This window comes from Dipteris shenzhenensis, chromosome 27 (genome assembly GCF_047967505.1).
Source record: "Dipteris shenzhenensis isolate YYH24624 ecotype China chromosome 27, Dip_SZ_1.0, whole genome shotgun sequence".
Taxonomy (NCBI): domain Eukaryota; kingdom Viridiplantae; phylum Streptophyta; class Polypodiopsida; order Gleicheniales; family Dipteridaceae; genus Dipteris; species Dipteris shenzhenensis.
In genome coordinates this window covers 2157707-2183996 of record NC_141622.1, presented here as the reverse complement: position 1 = coordinate 2183996, position 26290 = coordinate 2157707, and the positions used below count along the sequence as shown (strand labels likewise).

Below are 26290 nucleotides of genomic sequence, written 5' to 3'. Positions count from 1 at the left end.
AAACTTATTATTGCATGTAGTGATAGAATGGAGAAAAGCATCATTGGATCCTCCGCATCCCTGTTGAGCTTGTAGGAGGATCCTTTGTTACAACCAGAGATATATTCTCATCATCCACACAACTCTACGACTCTCTTCTAAGTCTCTCACACCTTCATGGTAGCAAGCCATCATATACATCTCAAGGAGTAAGCTGGAACTGCCACGATTGAGGTATCACGATCATCTCGCAAAGAAAGAAGGAGATTCCACCACCAAATTTGGAGCAATCATAGGCGCATCAGTCGTCCCTAATTTCATGGACTCCCTACGACGTGCCATGCAAGCTATCCTCGTGGCAAACCTCCTACCAGCCCCCCTTGACTGTTACGTTACATTAACGTACAATAGATTCCAAGTTCATAAGCCTACTGCCAATCACAAGTGCAGGCACACATTTAATTCTCCCAGCCAAATCTCGGTGTTAGCAAGCTCTCTACAAGCCAAATCGCACGTGAAAAGCTCCTGCTTGCAAATCCACCAAGCCCCAATTCCCTAGATGGATCTAGTATGCCACATGTCTTCATTCTAGGGTACCTCTTAAATGCATCTTTTCTACCCCCCTCTTGGAATATCAATTAATTCACTTGCCCCTAGGCACATTATGTTGGGGTAAAGGCACTATGGCCACCCCAGTACAGTTAGTACACTTAAGTACAGTTAGTACACTAAGTAGGGTGTACTTAGTGTTGTAACCTTATCCATTGATATAAAAGGTTGACTGTGTGCTTGGGGAGGTACACACATACTTCATTATCCCCACACTCTTGTGTCTACTGTGTGTGTCGGTGTGCTCTCTCTTTCTCTCTCACTCCCACCTCTCAACTGGTATCAGAGCCTGAGCTTGCACATCTCTCTCCCATTCGTTCAGCAGCAGCAACATCGTGTTGTGGAGCTCGCCAGCATCAACGCCTTCAAGCAGTAGCAGCAGCAGCCTAAGCTGTTGCATCTCGTCGCTAGCAGCAGCGAGCTGCTGCTTCAGCGGGTCCGGCAGCAGCAAGCGCTGCCAGTGCCAGCAGCCAGCGCTGCCAGTGCCAGCAGCCAGCGCTGCCAGCGCGAGCAGGCAGCGAAGCCAGCCAGCGCCAGCAGCGCCACCAGCGTCGCCCACAGGCGACGCCAGCAAACGCGGCCAGTGTCGCCACACAGGCGACGCCTTCAGCAGCGCCGCCAAGTCGCTACACAGGCGACGCCTTCAGTAGCGTTGCCAAGTCGCCTCACAGGCGACACCTTTAGCAGTCCGCCGTCAGCTCGCCACGCAGGCGAGCAACCCGCCAGCAGCCCGCCAGGCCTACGAGCTCCCGCCAGGAGTTCGCCAACTGCTCCGGCAGCGTTACAGGTACAGGTGCAGCCTTCGAGCTCATTGTGAGCATTACTGGTCACATATCAGTGCTGGGGGAAGCAGATAACAGTCTATGCCTACTGTGTGAGGAAATCCTCAACATTGAATTGCAGAATCAAGGGGCTTTTGTAGCCAGTGCCAAGTATTGGCTTGTATACGCACGCATTGCGTTTATCCTCCTATTTGGAGTTGATTCCTGCAGGATTCGTATGCATTTGTTGACCCACGGGACAGTGGAAGATGCATTGAGCACTACATTGTAGACTTGAGCACCGAATGTGCCAGTCAAATTGGGGGTTTTGCTATTGGATGCATACCAGTGCTGGGGGAAGCAATTAAATGCCTTACAGTCAGTGAAGCGGTAAATGCACTCAAATTCTGAGAATTTTTCTTCCAGTCAAGGGGCTTTTGCCTAAATCCTACTCTAAACTGTGTTATACAGTTTTAGTGGTATCTTGAAGCTTGAAGTTGACAGGTTTGAACAGTCAAACAGTCATTTACTGATTCTGTACTTTCTGGTACAGTCAGGTACTGTTCTGTGTCAACTGTGGGGCTGATTACAGTCACTGTACAGAAGTACAGAGTGCAAAATACACTGCTGTTTTTCACTGTAATTGCAGGGCAGATGCTGCTTTAATATCAGAGTACTGCTGATTGTATAATAGTGCATTTAATGATGCAAACAGAGTTGCTGTTCGGAAACTGCAGCAAGCAGTAAACAGTTATAATTCTCTGTTTAATTGGGAGAAACATTTGCAGGTGCAGTTCCTGTTGTTCCGCTGCAGGAAATTTTTTTTTTTTTTAAAAGCACAGTTCAAGTGCCTGTGTGCACTTGGTTTGCAGGGAGTCAGGCACCCAAGTGTGGGTTATATTTTCTTGCTGATTGTAATGGCTTCATCCTCGGAGTCCTCTCTTCTTAATATTAAGAAGTTGCAGGGTGCTGCTAACTACTCGATGTGGAAAAAGATGGTCCTGAATGTGCTAATCCTCAGGCAGTTTCATGCTCCTATTGTACACAAAGGTGTGAAGCCCACTGGCACATCTGATGATGCTTGGGCATTGGCCGATCTGTCGGCAAAGTCCATAATTGAATTGTCACTCCATGAGAGTGTTGTTTGGAATGTGGACGGTGAAACTACAGCCTGGGGTGTGTGGAAAAAGCTACAGGACACATATGAGCAGCAAAGTGCAACCACAAAGATATATTGGTTGCGCAAGTTCTTCAATCTGAAGATGAAGGAAGGGACCTCCATGGATGCACATCTCAATGAGTTTAATTCAATTGTTACTCAACTTGCGAATCAGAAGTATGTGGTGGATGAGGAAACCAAGGGTATGGCACTCTTGATCTCTCTTCCTGAAAGTTGGGATACGTTCACCACAGCTGTAACAAATGCAAACACTTTCATAAGTTTTTCAGACATCACAGGGCTGATTTTGCAAGAAGAGCAGAAGCTGAAAGCTCAAGATGCAGTAAAGCCTAACAATGCCTTGAATACAAGGGGGAGAAGTCAGCAAAGAGGCAAATCCCAGGAAAGGGGAAAAGGCAGGAGCAAGTCCCGCTCCAACAAAGATGTTGAGTGCTACTACTGTGGCAAAAAGGGACATACCAAAAAGCAGTGCTTTAAACTGAAAAATGATAAGAGAGACAAAGCCAAAGACACTGATGCGTCAGATGCAAAGGCAATTGTACCAGTAAGCAAGGGCAAGAGCAGTGTGAAGATTGAAGAGCTTCATTCTACACACGGTTATGACAGTGAGGGAGAGGTTCTATTTCTCTCTACTTTGGATGCTCATTCTCTCCATGCAGGCGATTTTGCAGACATGCACTCTTGGATCATTGACTCAGGTGCCTCATTCCATGTTACACCTTACAGAGAGTTGTTTGTCAGGTATGCAGGAGGCAGTAATGGAGTCGTGTTTCTAGGGGATAATCATGCATGCAGTATTGTCGGTGTTGGAGATGTCAGGCTTGTATTTTCTGATGGTACTCAGCTTATGCTTCACAATGTCAGGCATGTACCCGAAGTCAAGAAAAATTTGATTTCTATTGGCATGTTGGATGACGAAGGTTTTGTGACCAGCTTTGGTCATGGTTTCTGGAAGGTCACCAAAGGTGCCCTCGTTGTTGCCAGAGGTTCTAAGGTTGACACGATGTATACCCTTCATGCTAAAGTATGTAATCATACTGATATTCATGCCACCGAGCTGCCGAATATTTGTATGTGGCATAGCCGGATGGGACATATGAGCATAAGTGGAATGGAGCAATTGGCTCGCCTTGGCTACTTACCGTCTCTGAAATTTTCTGATTTAAAGTTTTGTGAGCACTGCATATATGGTAGACAATTACAGTGTCCTCATAAGAGGAGATTAGGACATAAAGATGCTCAACTTGAGCTTGTGCATACAGATGTGTGTGAGATGCCTAGTCCTTCACTTGGAGGTGCACGGTACTTTGTCACATTCATAGATGATTCCACACGGAAGGTGTGGGTGTATCCTCTTCGATTGAAGAGTGATGTCTTTCCAGTGTTCCAGAAATGGCTTGCTTTGGTTGAGAACCAAATAGGCCGAACACTGAAGGCTTTGCGGTCAGATAACGGTGGGGAGTATATATCTAATGCATTCAATGCATTTTGTGATGCTAGAGGTATTAAAAGAGAACTCCCTGCTCCTTACAGTCCAGCTCAGAATGGCACTGCAGAGCGTATGAATAGAACCATACAGGAAAAGTCCCGCTCTATGATGTCACATGCTGCTTTACCTCATGGATTTTGGGCTGAGGCTGTAAAAACAGCAGTACACCTCATCAATAGGTCACCAAATAAAAGACTGGATGGTAGAGTGCCAGAGGAGCTTTGGACAGGAAAACCTCCTTCCTATAAGCACTTGAGGGTCTTTGGCTGCACTGCGTATGTGCATATACGCAGAGAAGATCGCAGCAAGCTTGATCCTAAGTCTCTTAAATGCATTTTTCTTGGATATGGTGACAGTGGTGAGATGGGTTACCGCCTATGGGATCCTGTGAATAAGAAGATTATACGCAGCAATGATGTCTTATTTGATGAGTCATGTATGTTTAAGACAGTAGATAAGCCTTATGATGCTTCAGAGGTTGACATTGATGACTCGGGACATCCTGTACCATTCAGGCAGGCTGCAAATCAGCCACAACAGCAGCGTAATCAGCAAATGAATGATGCTGCAGCAGGTCCAAATGGACAGCCCGCAGTAGCGGAAGATGTCCTACAGGATATTCCACCTTTGGAAGATCTCCCAGGCATAATTCTGCAGCCTGATTTACTGGAACAGCCACCTGTTTTACGCATGAAAGTACTGCCATGCAAGTGGGTGTATAGATTGAAAGTCACAATTGGAGCTAAGCCAAGGTATAAAGCCAGGTTGGTTGCCAAGGGCTTTAAGCAGGAGTATGGTGTCGACTTTGATGAGATCTTTTCTCCAGTGGTTAAGATGACCACACTCAGGACTGTACTTGCTTTGGTTGCATGTGAGGATTTGGAATTATGCCAAATGGATGTGAAGACAGCTTTTCTTCACGGTGATCTTCATGAGGAGATCTACATGCAGCAGCCAGAGGGATTTGCAGTCAAGGGCAAGGAGGCACTTGTATGCAAGCTTAAGAAGAGCCTTTATGGGCTGAAACAGGCACCAAGGGAATGGTATAAGAAATTTGATACCTTCATGAAGTCCCAAGGTTTCAGGAGAAGTGATGTCGATCACTGCTTATATACCAAAAGGGCTGCAAATGGCAGCTTAATCATTCTCATTTTATATGTGGATGATATGCTTATTGCTGGTAAAGCTCGTAAGGAGCTTGATGACCTTAAGAAAAGATTGCATGAGGCCTTTGATATGAAGGACCTTGGTGATGCAAATCACATACTGGGAATGCGGATACGGAGAGACAGGGGACAGCGTTTGTTGTATTTGTCTCAGACCGAGTATATTGGCAAAGTATTGCACAGGTTTCATATGGAGGGGGGGAAGACCCTTAGTTCTCCATTGCCTCCATATGTGAAACTCAGTGCAATGGATAGCCCACAGTCAGATGCTGATAGGGCTGAAATGGCCAAGATTCCGTATGCTTCAGCTTGTGGCAGTCTCATGTATGCCATGGTTGCTACCAGACCTGATATTGCGTTTGCAGTGGGAGTGGTTAGCAGGTATATGGCAAATCCAGGCAAGAAGCATTGGAATGCAGTGAAAGGTATCATGAGATACCTGAAGGGCACACAGGAGTTGTGCATATGCTTTGGCAAGCAGGATGCAAAGGTGCATGGTTATGTGGATTCAGATTATGCTGGTCATCCAGATAACTGGAAGTCTACTACCGGTTATGTTTATACATTCACTGGAGGTGCAGTGTCATGGATGTCAAGGATGCAGCAGTGCATAGCCTTGTCTACCACGGAAGCTGAATATATTGCAGCCACAGAGGCATGCAAGGAGGCCTTATGGCTATCTCGGCTAGTGGGAGACTTGGGCATTACAGGTGATATTCCATTGTTGCATTGTGACAGTCAGAGTGCTATTCAGTTGGCACACAATCCTGTCTTTCATGCAAAGACAAAGCACATTGATGTGAAGTATCACTTCATCAGGGAGGTAATAGATGATAAGCTGATTCAGCTTGTCAAGATTCACACGGATGACAATCCAGCAAATTTGTTGACAGAAGGGTTGCCTGCAGAGTGGTTTGCACATTGCCGATAGTTGATGGGTATAGGTTGAGCCTCATTTTGGCCATGTACTCCATTGTGTATATGCTGTATTTTTCTCATTTATTTTTACTTGAGGGCATATTGCCTTTAAGTGGGAGGTTGTTGGGGTAAAGGCACTATGGCCACCCCAGTACAGTTAGTACACTTAAGTACAGTTAGTACTTTTATTGTTAAGTACACTAAGTACGGTGTACTTAGTATTGTAACCTTATCCATTGATATAAAAGATTGACTGTGTGCTTGGGGAGGTACACACATACTTCATTATCCCCACACTCTTGTGTCTACTATGTGTGTCGGTGTGCTCTCTCTTTCTCTCTCACTCCCACCTCTCACATTACACATTTAATGCAATTAAGACCCACAGCCTTAGATCCCATCTAGTCAATGCCTTGTCACCCTCATCAAGAACCTTGACATTAATTCTTTTAACCATTAACATGAAGCCCAAATAAATATCATACAAACATTGGTCCCTTAAAGGAAAATTTCCACTGACGCTTTCAAAGTCATGTTACCTCAACTTGAGCATAACATTCCTTACCTCTTCAGGCATCAGCGTCCTCGATGATAAAGTCTAGGAACACTCTTTGTAACTGGTATACGGATTCCTAGGTAGCTTCTGATAGAGGTAAACTATGCCATGCAACCAACACCGTGGGTATCTTCCAATTGCATACTTGCATTGTTCCTCAATTCAGGATTCTTGTTGGTTTGCATCTTGCATTATCCTCTATCTCTTGAAACAAAACAACACCCTCGATTAGTGAGTCACCTGTATGCAAAAATTTCTTTAAGCGAGAAATATGAAATACTGGGTGCACCTTACAATCTTGTGGTAATTCTAATTTATAGGCCACCTTGCCTATTCTTTTTAGAATTAACAATATCGAGGTGATAACTTAGCACGCTCTCCTGCAGTCAAAGACTTAAAAGTGCGAAGGAACTCTGAGAAAATTTTTTTCTCCTTCCTTAAATTCTCTAACGGATCTGTTTTCATCTGCATATGCCTTAGCTCTATCCATAGCTTGGCGTATGTTAGCTCTCACAAGTGCTAGCATCGCATTTGAACCACAAAGTGCGTGGCACTAGGCACTTTCTGAGTTACTCCAACTGTAGTTAGATTTGCTGGTCTATAACCATAGCTCAGCTCAAACGGACTGAACCTTGTAGAGGAATGTTTTCTATCATTGTAGGCAAATTCTAATAGTGGCAACCACTTGTCCCACGTATGTTGCCTCAATGAAACATATGCTCTAAGCATATCCTCTAAAATTTGGTTGACTCTCTCCGTCTGACCATCCGTTTTTGGATGATCCCTACTACTCATTCCCAACTCAATCCTTAGTGTCTCAAACACTCCAGTTTAAAAATGACGGGTAAATTTAACATCCTTGTTCGACACTATGGATTTGGGTAATCCATGCATACGAAATATATTTTTGGATGATCCCCACTACTCATTCCCAACTCAGTCCTTAGTGTCTCAAACACTCCAGTCCAAAAATGACGGGTAAATTTAACATCCTTGTTCGACACTATGGATTTGGGTAATCCATGCATACGAAATATATGTTTAATAAACAAGTCCGCCACTTGCGAGGCACTAAGAGACTCTCTAGTTGGAATGAAGTGAGCCATCTTGGTAAGACGATCAACTACCACAAGGATAGAATCATATCCACCTTGTGTCATAGATAGACCTACAATAAAGTCCATGGAAATGCTCTCCCACCTACCTAGTGGTATTTCCAAAGGTTATAAAAGTCCGGATGGCTTCACCTGCTCTGCCTTACTTACTTCACACGAAGAACGTGTCACATATTCATGAATATGTTTTCTCATTTTTCGCCAAGAGAAATCTCGCTTCACGAGATCGTACGTTTTCTTAACTCCTGGATGTCCCGCACATGGGCTATCGTGGCTCTGCCTTACTTACTTCACACGAAGAACGTGTCACATATTCATGAATATGTTTTCTCATTTTTCGCCAAGAGAAATCTCGCTTCACGAGATCGTACGTTTTCTTGACTCCTGGATGTTCCGCACATGGGCTATCATGGCATTGTTGAATGACTCTCTGCCTGAGATAATTCTGATTAGGTACTACTACCTTGCCATTTCTTTTCAGCATACCATCTCTTATGGTATATCTTGCATAAGTTTGGTCTTTTCGAGATGCCAGGTCACCCTTTTCCCCGGGTTTCAGCACATGAGCCTTAGGCCAAAGACTCTAGACAAACTTGTCCACCTTTTGTGTTTCTCTCACCTCGGTCATTAGAGCACTCTTTAATACCGTGAAACTCATATTATGCATAATGCGTGACAATGCATTTGCAACTTTATTATCCTTTCCTTTTCGGTACCCAATCGTCAAGTTAAACTCCTACATGGGTTCTGCCCACTTAGCTTGGCGGCCTCTCAAGTCAGGTTGTTATCTCAACTACAAATGTTTCAGAGTATCATGATCAACATCAACATAAAACTCTGATCCATATAAATAATGTCTCCATGTTTTCAAAGCATGGATAACAACATACAACTCTAATTCATGAGTTGGCCAATTTCGTTGAGAGGGAGAAAGCTTCTTGCTTTCAAAGGCTACTGGCCTTCCCTCTTGGAGTAGAACTGCTCCAACCGCAATGCCACTCGCATCGGTTTCAATGAAAAACGGTTTCTGGGAAATAACTATTTTTAACACTGGTCCTAAGACCACAGCTTGTTTTTATGGTGTTCAAACTTTCCTGTTGATTTTGTCCCCATATAAAAGATACTTTATCTGAGGTAAAACCAGTCAATGGCGATACTATTTCGGAATATCCTTTGATATGCCTTCGATAAAATTGGACAAATCCTAAGAATGATCGCAAAGCGGTCAAACTCTGAGGGATACGCCAAGTCAGTATCGCAGTCACTTTCTTTGGATCCATTTCTACCCCATCTGGAGTAATAATGAGTCCTAAATATTCAAGTCTTACCTTACACAGTACAGTTTTCTTTTTATTTACATAGGGATTGGCTTTCCTCAAAGTACTGAACACTATTCTCAAGTGTTCATGATGCTTAGCAATACTTTTGCTGAAAACAAGAATGTCGTCAATAAAATGTACTACAAACTTTCCGATATACGGGCGTAGTAAATCGTTCATAAGCATGATGAATGTAGCTAGAGCATTGGTAAGTCCAAACGGCATTACCTGTTGGTGAACTGAAAGGAAAGCATGGAGTGAACACAAACTGAGAATTCTTGCTTATAGAATGAAGAAAGGTGAGGTCCTTAAGTAGGCACCTCTTAAATGATCACTGACATCACTGATGACCTCTGAGCTCCACAATCATCTCCTCAATCTGCTCCTAGATTCTCTCAATCATCCTATGTGGCTTCTACCACCACCTAACAGTGCTTATGGGTACCTAACTGTGCCTCTAGCGCACACACATAGAAACCAAGGTGTACCTGGGGCATACACCTTGAGATATCCCATCATACCCTTCCTCAAGGGAATGCCTCAGGCTATGTTAAGGATACATCTAGTCTCATAGTTTCTCATGCCATCTCATGGTGGTCAAGGATAAATCTATGGCTAGGTTCTCATGCTAGCAAGGGGTTCCCAAGGGTGTGAAGTAAACAAAAGGGATACAAAAGACCTTCCAACGAGTTCAATATTATGCTGAACATTCCGCTCTGGAGGTAACCCATAAGGTAACTCATCCCTAAAACAATCAGAGAACTCCGCTGCTATTTGATCAGCCAACTTGGCCATCTCCCCATCTTGGGTAACATTAATACTAGCCGAAGGACCATTAATCGGCTCTACCAATGCTGTACAAAGAAACAAAAACTCTTCTTGAGCTTTTCGAACTTCCATTACGGAAACCAACGGTCCTTGAGGTATATCTTTTTCACCTCGTAAGACATACAGCACATAATTCATCTTGAACTGATAAATGTGCTTTTTCCAATCTATGGCTGGATTCTTTCTAGAATACCAAGCCTTACCTAGGGCTATATCTGCGTGAGCAAAGCTTTGTCATTTCAAAATCAAGCTTCTCTGCATAAACCTGAATTCGAAGTTCGAACTGGGTAACCCTTTGGTCCCATACTTCAGTTGAACTTCCGTCAGCCATTCTGATTGTATATGCATAGTCAAATGGGCTAGTCTTTAATTTCAATCTCTTTACAAGCTTGGAGTTAATTACATTGTGCGTTGACGCTGAGTCAAACAACACAATGACGTCATGATTGGCTACGTGCCCTTTCATCTTAATTAACTCCGTATCGTTAAAGGCTCTATATCTCGTTGCTGTGGGCTTTGATAGGATATTATCAGGTGCACTGCTCACTAGCTTAGCAACAGACACACATAACAAAACATGTATTGACCTTTGAGAAGATCCCACTAGTTGAATCTACGTCGGTTCTGCTCTGGGACTTTCCTCCATTTCCACGTCGCATTCTGAGATTACCATCTCAGCCATCTGACGATCCTTGTTTCGTGGACAATCTTTCCACTGATGAGGCTGAAGGCATCCAAAACACAAGCCTTCTCTCCTCGTTTTTTCTCTTTGCTCTGGGTTCAAAGAAGACTTCGATCCAAGTAGTGGATGCCACTCCATCTTTCTGCTATTTAATCCACCATCTATTCGTTGCCTCATTAAGCATGTGGGTGGCCTCGCGGATTTTCTTCATATCATTCCTGATTTCACAAATGGCGAAGGCCTTGTCCCATTTGTGTAACTAGGTCTCTATGATATCAGAACTACGGTTAGACATCCGACTAGAATACTTATCTAGCCTATAATTGGTAAGATTAGGCACCTTAGCCCTCCTAGGCTCGACCGTATGAACACTGGTTTCAAGCATATTGGAGCTTTACCTTTCTCTTCATGAGATGGTCTAGTAGATATACTATGAATCATTTTTGTGAGCTTGGATTGCCCTACATTTGCTTGCAATTGTTGAGCTAAAATATGTTGCAAGGCATCCTCTAATAATGCAATTCTACCAGACAGTGTATGGCCTGATGGGCGTGACACTTGCAGGGTCGGCCGGACTCCCGATTCTACGGGGTCCACCCTAGAAGTTCTTCAACTTCCATTTAGATTGATAGGTGTTTTTTTTTATTAAAAAAAATTTTAAACACACTATATAAACTGTAAATGCAAGCTGTCACAACTTTCCTATGCTAGGGAATGCCTGCAATCCGGACAAATACAACTTAACAATTGAAATAAACACACCTTCCCTATACTAGGGAGATATCAGCAATCTTTAGCAATGGAAGATAACCCAACCCACAATAAAATTTCGAAACTCAAACAACTCCAAGGCATAAAGAAATAGAAAGCTCCTTGGTCCAAACTTGTGTGTCCAGGTCCCTAATCGCCTCAAATCGACACCACACCACTTCGATATATCCAAATCCACTCAAAAGCGCCTCTAAACTGATTTTGTGTCAAGTTTTGTCCAGTTTTGTCAATATACGGACATAAAAAAACGGGATTCTGTCAGTGATCGGTGGAAATCCCTTAATCAATTATTTTTTTCTCTCTCTTCCTCTAGCACACACTCACAGTATTGTGCAGTTTCACTGGTCTCCCAAAATTCAGCACTTGAACTTTCCTTATTTAAAGAAGACCATCGACAAAGCTAAAGCAGTAGATCGTTATCTTTTTTGCAAAAGGCCGCTTGAGAATATTCGTTGGTACTCGTGGAACAAATCTCTTGATTGGAAAACGACTCAGAATTTGACCCCACACGTGAAATCACCCGTCACCACCACGTTGCATACGTTATTCATCTTCAACGCACGACGCATCACGGCTAGATTGCCCACGTTCCCTGAATGCGATGTCAAAGTCTTACTCCCATTCGTCAACTAGCAACGTAGAACTTCCCCCTTCATAGAAATCCTTGTCCTGGTTGTCATGTTGCGCAAAGGGAATTCTCAGCTTGAGTGCCGCTGCCTTAACGACTACCTCACCATCGCCATCGCAAGGTTGTGGAAGGGTGCTTACTGTCCTATGTCTACCAGTAGAACCCAAAATAAGAAGAAAGACAATAACCGAGTATGAACGTGTTTCTACAAGAGAGAAACCTATCAAAGATACTTTGTCAACAACTTCATTGCAAATCAAAGTCGAACAAACACATCATAGGCATGACACCCTAAAAGACCACGACTAAACAAATAACCAGCATTATTGGCTGCGCCTCAACCCTACGGTGTATTTTTGGCTAAATACAAGATTCATTATTATGGCATGAACCTAATATGGACTGACTAGAAAGCATAGTCATCATATGATGGATCATTCACCATGCACAGACTTGTGACAGCGACCACATAAGCTGATTTGACTTTACTCTTTTGGGCTGCTTTGTTTCTCTTCTCTGTGTCTTCGCACTTCTTGAAACAGTTCTTTGTGCCCAGGCTTTCCATAGTATGCACAAGTCATCTTCCGCTTACTGTTGCCTTTTGATCCATTGCATGCAAGTGCTCTATCGTCAAACCATTCATTCAACTGCCGCCTTTCATCATCAAGCAATGTAGCAATCATCTCTTCAAGGCTGATGCTTGCATTCACACGTAATATTTTTTGATATCATCATATTTAGTGGGTAGATTGGAAAGAAGGACAGCTTTGGAGTCATCTTCGTCTACCTCAACCCCGAGATCTGAAAGCTGTTGAATAATTGTCATCATGTAATTAAGGTCTTCTCCCAACGTGGTACCATCCTTCATCTTCAATCCAAAGAATGCTTGCTTGAGAAGAACCTTGGAGTTCTTCAGGCATGCTCCAAACATAGTATCAATCAACACTCAATTCTCCCGAACATTCTTTGTGAAATCAATAAGGTGATGAAACTTGGCTCCTAAGGCTCGATCCAGAATTCCGAGAGCTCGTTCGTTCTTGGTCTCCCATGTGCTGACCTTCTCTGGAGACTCCTGAGCTGCCTTGCCAGTAGGCTTCTTCTCAGTACCTGAAAAAACACCCTAAAGCCCCTTTTCCATAAAGTAAAGTCTCAAGCTCAATTGCCATGCAGTAAAATTCACTCCAGTGAACACGATTACTTTCGCAGCTGGTTTGGTTTTCGTCTCCATCTATTTTCTTGCTATGTTCACGATCTATCTGTCTCTGACAGATCTACAAAACCTCACAGATCTTTCAGGTCGTTGCTCTGATACCAACTAATGATTTCCATGCTTCAAATACGAGCAACAAGTTAGATTATGAATATAAAACGACAGATAGAAGGAATAAAACTTATTATTGAATGTAGTGATAGAATGGAGAAGAGCATCATTGGATCCTCCGCATCCCTAATGGGCTTGTAGGAGGATCCTTTGTTACAACCAGAGATAGATTCTCATCATCCACACAACTCTATGACTCTCTTCTAAGTCTGTCACACCTTCATGGTAGCAATCCATTATATACATCTCAAGGAGTAAGCTGGAACCGCCACGATTGAGGTATCACGATCATTCCACGGAGAAAGAAGGAGATTCCACCACCAAAGTTGGAGCAATCATAGGTGCGTCAGTCGTCCCTAATTTCATGGACTCCATACAACGTGCCATGCAAGCTATCTAGGTGGCAAACCTCCTACCATCCCCCCTTGACTCATGCATGAACTCACCCCAATAGGTTCTCATGCTCGGATCGTGTTTATTCCAACTAGATGTATCCATTGATCCATGTGTAGGTCTGTGTGGAATTATCGAAACATCATCCAAGGAACATGACTAAATTACATGTCGTCTGAGGCCCGTAAAGGGAAAGCCAAGCTATTGATCCCCAAGTCATATAGAAAGGAGAGTGTGTAAAGGTGCTCAATAGCTAAGCAATCCCTTTCCAAATAATCTGCACCTCATCTGGAGTCCCATAGGCAATGCTGTATGGACTTCTCAGCAAAGAGGCAGCAAGTACAAGTAGAATCTACACCGAACCACGACCTCCATTGCTTCACTGCGATCCCTCCACGTATAGAACGCTAAAAGAAAAGAGTGATCTTTCTAAAAGAAAAGAGTGATCTTTCTATTCCTGAGGGATTTTCAGGGTCGCTTCCAAACAACATCTGCCTAAGCTCTCAAAAACAAGCTCATTGCTTCAGCCGCGAATAAGTAAAGAAAAGGTGCAAGAGGGCATCCCTGTCGGATTGATCTTGAAATCGGAAACCTCTCCCCCTTTATTCCTCTAATAAGCACGTGCATGTGGGCTGATTTGTTCGAGGAGACCCTCTAATGCATGCATTTGAGAATTCAAACCGGTACCCTCTAAAAAGCCCCAATCTACTTTGTCACAAGCTTTCTCAAAATCAAGGAGTAGAATGGCAAGTCTTTGGCCACTGTGCAGATGCCATTGAGAAGCTTCCCAAAAGGAAAATATGTTATCAAATATATGCACAAAGACGGTTTGCGTATCATGGATAAGGTCTGGAAGAAGGGCTGCAAACACAAACTGATGGCTTTGGTCAAAATCTTATAACAAGTTCCCAAGAGAGTGATGGGCCTTTATTGGGAGATGAGATTTCTGCAGCCTCCCTTAGGGTTGAGCCCTATATGAGTGAGTCAGACATAGTACCGGAGTCCCATAATACATATGTCCTGCAGAGTTGAGGTCAAATCATCCCCAATCATATTCCAAAAGCAATAAAAAAGAAGGTGACAACCCATCTGAACCTAGGCACTTGCCCTTATGCAAGGCATGAATTGCAGTCCTGAATTTTTTATCGTAAAAGGTGATAAGCATCACTGTCATGTGTGGTTTCACCAATATGGGAACATGCTGCCACACCCTATATCTAGCATCATCTCTAGCTGGTGTGTCAGGATCTGCTGACAGAAGGGAGGCATAAAAATCTGTAGCTATGTGCAAAATGGCATCGGGATCTATCTGCAAAAGACCATTTGAGTCAATAAGTTGAGAAATTCTCTACCATGTCTGAGGCCAACCGTAGACAAAAAATTCTTGTTGACTCTTCTTTCCATCTGTTTCCAAAAAGGATTCACGTGCATTAAAGGCTGTGCTCTTTCATCTAGCAAAGTCGGCTGATGAGCCCTTGCTACAACAAGGACGTGAAATTTTGGGACTTTTGATTTGCGACTCCCGTAATTTGCGCGTGACTGCCTTGAGCCTCTGGGACGCGATGTTCCGGCCATGGGGAATTAGAATTCCTAGTGGGCCGTAAATAGTGAATGATGATTATGATTATGATTATGTTAGCATAGACTAGTACTCAGCAAGGGCCCTAGTGTACCCTTTGCTTCAGCCCACTGAGGCTTGTATGAGTTCGCTTTTCTGTGCACTTTGTCCCATAGTCCCGCAAGGTCTCCCGTGGACATTAATATTTCTTTCTTTCTTTCTTTCTTTCTCGACAGTGAGGATTAGCCTGAATGAGTCCTCCAACTAGCCGCTGCTACACCCTAGGTAGGCTCCTCATTAATGGAGAGCCCTTCCAAGGGGTGCCTTATAGAAAATCCACCGATGAGACTTCTGCCACTAGTCACTTGTGTGGGGGGTGTTCCTCAGAAGCCCTTGTTGAGGTAAGAGCTTCCAGGACTTTGAACCTCGAGTGAGTCCTGTCAGACCAAAAGGACTTTGCTCTACATCTTCAGATCTATGATGCTCAATCCTCCTTTGCCTGGGGTAAGATCACCGTATGCCATGCTACTCAGGATTTAGTGTTCCTACTGTTGTCCGACCTTGCCCACAAGAAGTTGTGCACCAAGCGCCTGAGTTGTGTTATGCACCCTTGAAACACCATGACAAGGCTATGTACCAGCCCGTGCCCAAAAGGACCTAGTTGGCTACCAAGGTCCGCCCTAGAAGCTTGTCCTCTTGATGGATTGGTAAGCGCATCCGAGTAAGACCGGCTGCTTGAGGTCATAGAAACTAGCCCAAAGCCTTTGCCACAAACAAAAAAAGAGTGGCCCCTAATAAGCATCTGACTGGCAATCCCAATGTAAGAGGGCTGAGAGACCTTGAACCCGGTGCTTTGAGAAGCCTATCCTTCTCATGATGTCCTCCAAAAAAGGCCACTCTACTTTGTTATAAGCCTTCTCAAAATTCAAGAGAAGGACTGCAATAGGCTGAGACTCTTTCCGTGTCTAATCCATTGCCTAGCCTTCTCGAAATCCAAGAGAAGGACTGCAATAGGCTGAGACTCTTCCCGTGCCCATGTGAGAATTGCAGTGGAAATGAATAGAGAAAAGAGAGAGAGAAAGAGGTGTATTAACGTCTCTAGGAGACCTTGTGGGTCTATGAGTCAAAGTACAAAATATATGTAAACCATACAAGCCACTGTGGGCTGAAAGCAAAGGGCACAGTAAGGCCCTTGCTGAGTACTAAGTGCTAAGAATGCAAAAAGCTAGTACAAAATAGTAGGAAAAAGAGTAATCAAGTACTGCTGAGAGCCAGAGCTCCAAGTACATGTGCAGGCTCCATATAACCCGGCTCCCTGATGGCCCTCTGATGTGATGCAAAGAGCTCATGTATCTATGTCTGTCGAATTGTCTCCCACGGTGATGGGGGGCACGCTCTCCTGGATCTTTGTATCCGATGGGCTACATCGAGAGTAATGCCTTGTCTTTGGTGGTCCCCTCTGAGGAGGGTCAAGATAGGTCGGACCTCAATCATGCGTGCTTTGGTCGCCCCACGTGTCATGTGTGGTCTCCGTGTCTCTCGTCCAGCCGTATCCTGGTGACGGATCTAACTGCTGATCCATAGTGCTCTCGTCTCCTCGAGCTCCTTCCCTTCGATCTCATTTGGCACTGGCTTGGATGCGTAAAAATCAGTGACGTGCGTTTGTGCTCAGTCTGGCTCGGTGTCCTGAGGCATCAACTGTAGCTGATCTATGGCCTGCCGCACAAGGGAATCCCTATGTCTCCGCATCTCAATCATGTAGAGCCAATGCAAACCTGGTTGGGGAAATGTATCAGCTATGTAAGTGGTCCAAAGCCAAGCCCCTCCTGAAAGAGACAATGGTATCGTCCTCGGATCTCGGACAGACAGACAGAAAATGCTCCTCTGTGTCGACCCCCCCCCATCGTGCATAGTCTACACACCCGTTGCTCTCTAGGTATGCTAGCCGCTCTCCCGGCCTCGATCCGCAACTAGTGGGACGAGACTTGTATCTATCCGATAGCAATCCGCAAGGCGTGTGAGACTCTCCTATCCTCGAGGTACTGGGGCCTGATGATGAAGCCTTGGTCCGATGTCCTCAGAAAGTGGTCATGGTAGAACTGGGTCTTGGTGGGGAGCTCGTGATCCCCCCCCCAAGCCCGAGATGTACCACACACACCACTCTGAGAAGGAGAGAAAGGCACAAGAGCACTGCAAGTGATCTCTGAAAAATCCCCACTACAACTGGGGAAAACCTCTGCACAGACAGGCTGCTTGAGAGATCCACTGGACAGCTCAGCAACCTCACCAACTGGAAGCACATACCTAGATGAATCCAGGAACATTCCCAAACTCATCCTCTAAAAACACAACATAGTGCAGTTTCAATCTCACGGTAGTCACTCATAAGATTGAAAACCATAAACTCCATCACGCATAGCAGGGACTAGCTACTATGACATCCCCACTAACGTCATCAGCGCCCAACAGTGGGTGTAGACCATAGTATAAAAGTATGGTCTCACCAACTGGAAGCACAAAGGGGTGGATGAACTGCTTTACAACGCTGCTCTAGAACTGCTCTACAAGGCTAGCAATGCTGCTCTGGAACTGCTCAACTGAGCCTGCTATGCTGCTCCACCAGGTGATGAAAAGAGGGCTGAGGGGGGGCCTATATATAGCCCTTCAGCCCCTCCCTAGTTGGGTAGGGCAGGCTGGCCAACCAGCCTGCAAGGTGGCCGACACAACAGGCCTGTATGGCCAACTCCCTCCAGCCTACAAAGGGGCTGCATACAGCCCTGGATAGAGGGGCCCTCTGAGTCTAGACAGCCGACCTAGCAGCTAAGGGGCCGACCCCCTCCGGCCTCTATAAAGGCTGGTGCACAGCCCCTATATGAGGGCTGTAGGCCCCAGGCTCCATGGCTAGACTTCCCCTCTCCAAGAGCCGAGACCTGCTGCCCTAACATGGGCCTCCAAGAGAGCCTATCCTACTCTACCCTTACAGGGGGCGGGCATACCCACAACACAGGCCCTCACTCATCTACCCTCCCATGCCCCCCCCACACCCCCTCAATCACTGGGCGGGCACACCCACAAGCAAGGCCCTCTCTCTCTAGGTGACATCAGGAGATGTTGACCTCTAACAACCCAATCCAGCACCTCCCAGGGGGCGCAAACACAAGCTCAAGACTTTTGGCTAAGATCTTGTAGGCGGTATCCAGAAGGGTGATCCGGTGCCATTAATGAGAGCAGTCCCCACTCTTCGGGATCAGGCAGATCTAACCACGGCTGAGCATCTGAGGGAGCACACTTAGAAGGCCAACCGCAAGGGAGCATGATGTACTCGCAGAAGCACCCGAAGAAGGCCGGGGTCAATGCCATCCTCTCCTAGACACTTCTGCGCTGGAAGGTGAGGTCCTCGTTTGTGAATGGAGAATCCAACTTTCTGCTCATGCCCCGAGGGACAGGATTGTGTGCCCACAAATACTCTTGAGCCCACGAGGACTTGAGGGTTCTCCTCCTCGGACTGGAAAAGCTAACTGTAGAAGGCCATGTCATTTCTAGAATCTCTTATGGGCCCCTACTCCGCTTAAGCTGGGTCCCAATGGCGGTCTGGAAAAACTGCCTGGTCATCCTATCCCCCTGCTGGACCCAACGCGCCCTGGAGGAGTGGTAAGAGAGCTTGGATGTCAAGGCATGTGCTTCATTGTTGGAGAAATTGGGTCAATTCCCCACCTATGAGCCCCCAAATGATGAGAGCTCAGGGGGTTAACACCTCACCATGGATATGGGTAGAAGGACCTGTAAGGGGAAGGGGTCAGGCTGCTATGTGAGCAACATGGCTGCTACTGATAGGTCAAGAGGCTGAGGTACCTAGACGGGTACAGCAGGTACACAGTAGCTGGAACAGTGCGCAGCAGTACCTGGTGGAAGACTACAGGTGGGTGCAGAAGCAGACTGACAGCAGAAGGTCGGAACTGCGCAGAAGCAGCAGACGTCCAGGCCCAGCACAAGAGGGCCTATCTATAGGCAGTTACAGTTGGCTATGGACCAGACCAAGTCTTTAAAGTAACAGACTGGTCGGCGAGTCTGTCAAGACTGCGTCGGCCAGAACAGGGGCTATATAAAGCCCACTTCTAGAGGCAGTCCTGAGCATATCTCCTGCACTCTCCAGCCTGCAGACCAGTACCCTACTAGAGAGCATTGGGGAGGGCAGAAATGCAGCAGCAAGCCTAAAGGATCTACATCAGCATAGGGTGTTATTCCAGGGCAGAAGTCCAGGACGTCTGTGGTGCACACCTACACATTGTAGGAGAGCATAAGGGTGCAGCAAAGGGAGTTTTGTCTGCAGTACACCTTCGGAGCAGAACTTTGCATAAGTGCTCAGCCTTGAGCAGCTACTGAAGCCTACACGGAGGCGCATGGCAGAGAGGAACAGTTTCCCACAGAGGGTGCAGCAAAACAAAGCCTGTTTTTGGAACCATACCTCAAAGATTGTCTCTAATTGCGTTTGTACATTGAAGGGCAAGTTTTTGTACTTTAAGATTCTATATATCTTTTTCTGTTTTGGCTACATCATCTTAGTCTTTCAGATCTGGATTCTCCTCTTACTTTCAAATAAAGCACGTGTGTTTTGAGTTGTGCTCCACACATGATCTTGGGGTCCATCTTCTGCTGCGGAGCAGTTTAGGCCCTAACACTCGTACTTGCCCGCAGGCCAGGTCCTGCTCGAGTCTCTCTATGGAATCCAGGTTGCGTCTCAGAGCTCTCTCTCTCTTGTGGAGGGCGTGATGCCTCTGCAAAGCCTGTAGCTGAATCCCTTTTACATCTCTTGTTGATTGCCTATTTGTTTTCTTTTAAGGACTAGTCAGAGTGTAACAAGAGTAATGGTTACCTGTTGCTGCTCGTCCTTGTCCTTTAGGAGACTGCCATTTTGTTCTATTATTTCTCTTGAAGGCTAGTCGGTACATTAGTGACTGTCATAAGAAAAAGTTATTTGAATCATGAAGCATGTTTTATAATGGTGGTGAATTTTGTTGACATGATGGTGACTTTTGTAAAGAAAGATTGTTTGTTATACAGGCAAAAGTTTTTGACAAGGACAAGAGACCTACACCTGTGAGGCCTTTAGCAAAGTTAGTCAGGATACAGCCACAACTAAAAAGGGCCAAAGTTAAAGAGACAGCCCCCATTGAATTCCAGGAGAAGGATGTTCCATCTGTGACTATGCTATCTTCATCTATAAAGGCAGATGAGAAAGAGGGTATACTGTATGAAGAGAGGAAGGTGAGTGCAGGTCCAGTTCAAGGGCTTGTTTCTTATGATTCAGAGAGTGATGAAGAAGATGACTAGGAAGGTGTGCATTTAGTGTTGACGTTTGAGGGTCAATCTGTCTTCTTATACGCCTTTAAGAACCTATCTAACTGAAATTCGTGTGCGCGAGCATGTTTCTCATAACTTGGGCAGCTTTGTCATGGGTTTCTGTACATGTAGAAATTCATCATGATCAAGACAGCATGTTCAGTTTCATGAAGTCCTGATATTTCAATGGACAATGGCATGATTTAGGCTTTATAGAAGTTGGAGCAGGGGTCGAGTTAATAGTTAATTGAGTTGGTTGAGGGTATTGCCCCCCGCTTGCACCACACCACGCCCCACCCAACACCACCACCAAAGTGATCAATGGAGCTGGGATTAAACAAAAAGGGATTGTGGTTGAACTCAAATTCTTTAAAACTCTAGTGCAATGGGTGGATATGGTAATAACGAGAATTGAGAAAGCAAACAAACAGGGACATGCTTGAAGTCCACCTTCATAAACAAGAAACAATCCCATGTTGCAACTAGTAGATCGTTAGCATTCCTTTTGTCTATTTTCCCCTCTATGCTTTTTGAAAAACCATAGCTCATTTTTTACTACATCTAGAGTATGACATGTTCTATATCTAACTAGGTGACATGAAGACTTGTTTTTGTTGCAATGTGGGGCAATCGAGTTATGTGACATTGGGAATCCAAGTAAGATGTGGAGTGGCTTGTTATTTGAAAGTCCTATCTTGTAAAATGTTTAGGATGCCAAGTGCTTGGTCTAGGGAATCGTCTATAGTTTGTTCATGTATAGATATCTACTGAAGTGATGCGTCTAAAGATATGAACTAATACCAAACAATTTATGATTAGGCACTCGACCTACCATGTCTAAGGATGTATCTACTTAAGTGATGTGTATATATGTGACTAGATAGGTGATGTCGACATGATGATGCAAGTCCATGCTCCTTGCTTCTTGTCTACATAGGCTGTGTATTGGAGTCGATGTATACGTATGACTACTCATATCTTAGTGACATGTTTAGACATACGATCTTTTGTTTCTAAAGATTATAAGTGACATGCCAAAGCATAAAATTATTCTTGTATAAAAACTTAACTCCATACATGTCCTACTTCATGAGGCAGTCGATCAAGCGGGCAATGTCGAGCGAGCAGGACCAAATAAGCGAGCGAGAAAAAGCGATCAAAGTAGAAATGGTTGGGCTACCAACACATAATCTCATTGTATGTATGTGCTCATCATTAATAAAGATTTATAGCGCTTCCTTAACATTGAACATAATTATAACATAATATTGCAAGGGTACATTAGTAATAGTGTTCTATATTCTAGGAGATGAGCTTAAATAGAAATACTTTAGCTATCAACAACAAGTACTATATAGTTGAAGTGCATCACTTGGGAAAAACATAACCTCACTATATGTATGTACTAATTAGTAATAAAGTTTTATAGTATCACCATAGTTTTAAAGATGATCATAACATAAGCTTGTAAGTCTACATTAGTGATAGTGTTATTTATTCTTATAAAATGAGCTTGCATAGAAATTCTTTGGCTACCAATAAGTAGTATATAGTTTAAGTGCATCATTTAATAAAAACTTCAATATCGAACATGATCAAAACATGTTATTACGAGCGGCCTTGCGCTAAATCTGGTGCTCTAAATCTGGTGTAAGAAATTTGTAAAAATTTTATTAAATTTATATTTAGATGCATGAAGTTTTACTAAATGGTGCAAAAGGTCATGGTAATTATCTAAATCATGCCTTGCCATTCGTTTTGATATGTAACATCATCCCATTTGGATTTGTAAATCAAAAGATATAGGACGTCGAAATTCTCTTTCTTTGGGTCAAAAGAGGGAGCGCATTAACGCGCTGTCTGTGTTTTATAGTATCACCATAGTTTTAAAGATGATCATAACATAAGCTTGTAAGTCTACATTAGTGATAGTGTTATTTATTCTTATGAAATGAGCTTGCATACAAATTCTTTGGCTACTAATAAGTAGTATATAGTTTAAGTGCATCATTTAATAAAAACTTCAACACCGAACATGATCATGACATGTTATTACGAGCGGCCTTGCTCTAAATCTGGTGTAAGAAATTTGTAAAAATTTTATTAAATTTATATTTAGATGCATGAAGTTTTACTAAATGGTGCAAAAGGTCATGGTAATCATCTAAATCATGCCTTGCCATTCGTTTTGATATGTAACATCACCCCATTTGGATTTGTAAATCAAAAGATACAGGACGTCGAAATTCTCTTTCTTTGGGTCAAAAGAGGGAGCGCGTTAACGCGTTGTTTGTTTTGGCCTAAAAGAGGAGAATTTAGGAGGCATGATTTAGATGATTACCATTATCTTTTGCACCACTTAGTAAAACTTCATGCATCCAAATGTGAATTTAATAAACAATTAGCCGTTTTCTTACATCGGATCTAGAGGAAAGTTTACCTAATAGGTACCATGTCAATATGTTGTCTATTTTGGCTTCTATAAGCAAAGATTGATTTGTTTTAAAATTTAATTTATTTTAAAGAAGTGGATGTACTCTCTTTAGATTTTGTTGGAGTGATGGGATGTAAGAGTGATTCATTAGAGAGGGTTTTTTTGCAAACAGAAAGACATGCGTTTTGTTCCAAGAGTGAATAGAGTTTAAAAAACCAAGCATTTGCACATGCATGTAATGTGGACTATTCCATTCAAGAAGTCCTACGAAACTTTTGACTTGTGAAAGATTTCATTAGTGATCTCACTTATGTTGGTAGTGGAGAGAGAGAACTTGATTGTTGAGGATTACAAAAAATGGAATGAGTAAAAGTGAGTGAAGATAGGGTGCGTCTTTACTAATGATGCCTTGGCAATGACATAGGTCCAACTCTCTCATGGACTTTTGAAGAACTTAGACAATTGCTAAAATAAGGATTTGTCAATGTATTATTATTTTGTTTTGATTGTTTTTTTTTGCTCGCTCACTTTTTCTTGCTCGCTTTTTTTGGTTCGCTCACTTTTCCTCGCTCGCTTTTTGGTAATCCTCCTACTTCATTAGTCCATGGGTTTGGCTTCTCCTTAACCATTAGTGAGGCTTCACCTTGAATGCTTTACCTAACCTTGGGTGAAAATATTGAACAACTCCAATCTTTTACTCAACCAAGTATGTGGATGATTAGTTGGTTGGAATTGAAGAAAGGTCCTTCCTATGGAAATAGAATAGGATGACTCATGAATATCACACCTCGAGTCAAGAAATGTTTTGATCATGTGTCAAAATGTGAGTCACACATGATTGGTAAGACATGATTGCCATTATGGCAAAGTTTTCTTTTCACGTTTGAAGTGCTAACAAAAACTCCATATATTCGAATATGTGGACGTGTGAATACATGTTAGTTTAAAAAATGGCCTTGAAAAACAAGGAGTCTATGGGGATGTGAGATAAACAAATTAGGATTTATGAGGGTTGGTGGTGAAAAATGTAGCTATGCGTTAGTGACCACATCACTTTCAAAAGGCCAAGTTGTAGCAACCTTATTGGGGATGTGGTACAATTAATATGGGAATGTGAAATCTTTTGGACATAAATAAGGAACATGTGAAGTGAAAGTATAGCCCATTTGTTCTTGACATATTGTCCAAGGATTGTTTTGTTCTACTCAGTTCTTAATGGAATTTTTTACACAAGAAGGCTTGATGTATAGGAGCTTCCTTAAAGGGATTTTTACAAAGTTAAATTTAATAAGGGGTAGATTTTTTAGAGGTAAACATGGAAATTTTTAAAAATAAGCATCTAAGTCTCCACTAAAGCATTACCCTCTAATAAGATTAGCACTAAGAAAGGAAAGTTGATCCTAAAGTTGGATTGTGGGCTTGTGCCAATTGAGGTGGCTAAGGAGATAGTAAATGTTGATGTGGTTATATAGCCTAAGCCTACCTCCATTGTGTTGTAATTAGATTTTTGAGGAGTTTTTCTCAAGAGAAGATTTCTCTTTGTTGTAAATGAACTTCAGCATGGATTTTGAGAGTTATTTGGTAGGAGAAGAGGGTTATTTGGTAGGAGAAGAGGGTAACTTGGAAATACTAGGACGGGTTTGCTATAGTGATCATCAAGAACCTTTGGAGTAAATCCTCAATGGCTCATGGAGCTCAATTTCATGTGTCCATGATGTAGATACTAGAAGTATCTGATCTAGGCCTCCCTAGTATATAGGTAAGGAGGATATGGAGTAAGAAAACGGAAACCATGTGAGCACGAAGGCCAAGAAGGCTTGGGAAAAATTTGAGTCCTATAAGCACTCATGCCAAGAAGGCTTAGAAACGATGAACCCTTGTGTCAAGAAGGATGTTAGGTCATGCTTAGTCTTTGCGAATTAACGAATGTGGTGACTTCTTGTAGAGGATGTTTCAAAGGAACGATAGAAAGAGACTATTATGACATTTGATAGCTTGGACACCATAATTGTGATAAGAAGACCACTAGCAAATTATTTAATACCCATGAGCTCCATTAAAATCGAAAATACCATTATAAAAGGAGCGACTATTTGAAGATTCGAAGTAAATACAACTCTTGAAGACCTTGCATTTAAATCAAAACCTTTGAAGCATTCTTTATTCAAGGCTTATATAGTTGTGACATGAGAATGGTTGCACCAAGACCAAGATACAAGGTAGGAGATTTGAACTCATTAGATCTAATCTAAGCATTTGTAAATTGTTTCACGCTCCAAAAATGCAGGCTTGCTTCTTCCTATTTTTCCCTTTGGAGACCTAGCCAAATTTTGTTCCACTACTTTCACAGCTCTTATTTGTTATTTGTCAACCATTCTGATTGAATAAGAAGTAGTGCTTCTACTGGTTCGTGAAATTTCATAGCCCTTATCAACCCAATTTTCCCACGCTCTTTGACATATCGCATCCCAAGCACCAAATGATGCTGGGGAAGGCACACGCCACACATATGCGAAAGTCGTACATATTGATATAAGAAGATGTTGTATAACTATATTAATGTTTGCTAGAGATCCATCTAAAGAAAAAGTATCTAATCCAACCATGTAACGAGTAGACTAGAATTAGACAGGCTCAAAAAATCATTATTTACCAAAACCATAGAAATCAAGAACAAGGAAACAAGGAGTAAAGAAGAGAGACGATACCACATGGGGTCCAATCTACCCCCTCTAGATGGTGGCTCTTGCTTCCCATCTAGAGTATTTATGATTGCATATTCCAAAAAGCAAAGAGCTAAAATAGTACAAACAAAAGCATCCCTTGTCGACAATTGGAGGGATTGCTCAATCTAGCTTCACTAGCTCAAGCTTAATATGCCCTCATCCACAATTAATAACCCACGGCTTCGTATTAATTATTTTTACAACATTGGCCCATGGTCATATAGCGCACACCGTGCGGCTCCTCGATTGGTACCCTCGCACTAACTCTAAGCCTCATAAATAGTTCCATCACCTGTACTCAAGCCACATATTACATTAGTATTTAACAATCAATTGAACAAATCACCGAATTAATAGATCCCAATGTAGTTGTGCTCAAAGTATAATAACCAAACATAACACCAATAATACTAGCAACATCAATATTAACATGGAATCATCCCACAATACTGACCATCTAGCATGGCAAATCATAGGCTACTTAGGCGTCCCTAACTAAACCACACAAAGCATCCAC

The 26290-nt window shown here is 43.2% G+C and overlaps 1 protein-coding gene across 2 annotated transcripts in view; it reads left to right on the top strand.

Moving 5' to 3' along the window:
- LOC147883727 (NEFA-interacting nuclear protein) overlaps positions 1-20800 on the top strand; it is a 30913-nt gene extending 10113 nt beyond the window's left edge. Inside the window, exons 7-8 of one of the 2 annotated variants that reach the window (XM_087398684.1) lie at positions 13289-13358; positions 19518-19758. In XM_087398684.1, coding sequence (XP_087254810.1) covers positions 13289-13358; positions 19518-19564 — 117 coding nt within the window. In that variant the 3' untranslated portion in view covers positions 19565-19758. Of the gene's footprint in view, positions 1-13288; positions 13359-19517; positions 19759-20334 lie in introns of those variants that run through there. The other variant, XM_087398683.1, reaches the window with a different exon arrangement.
- The last annotated feature ends 5490 nt before the right edge of the window (positions 20801-26290 follow it).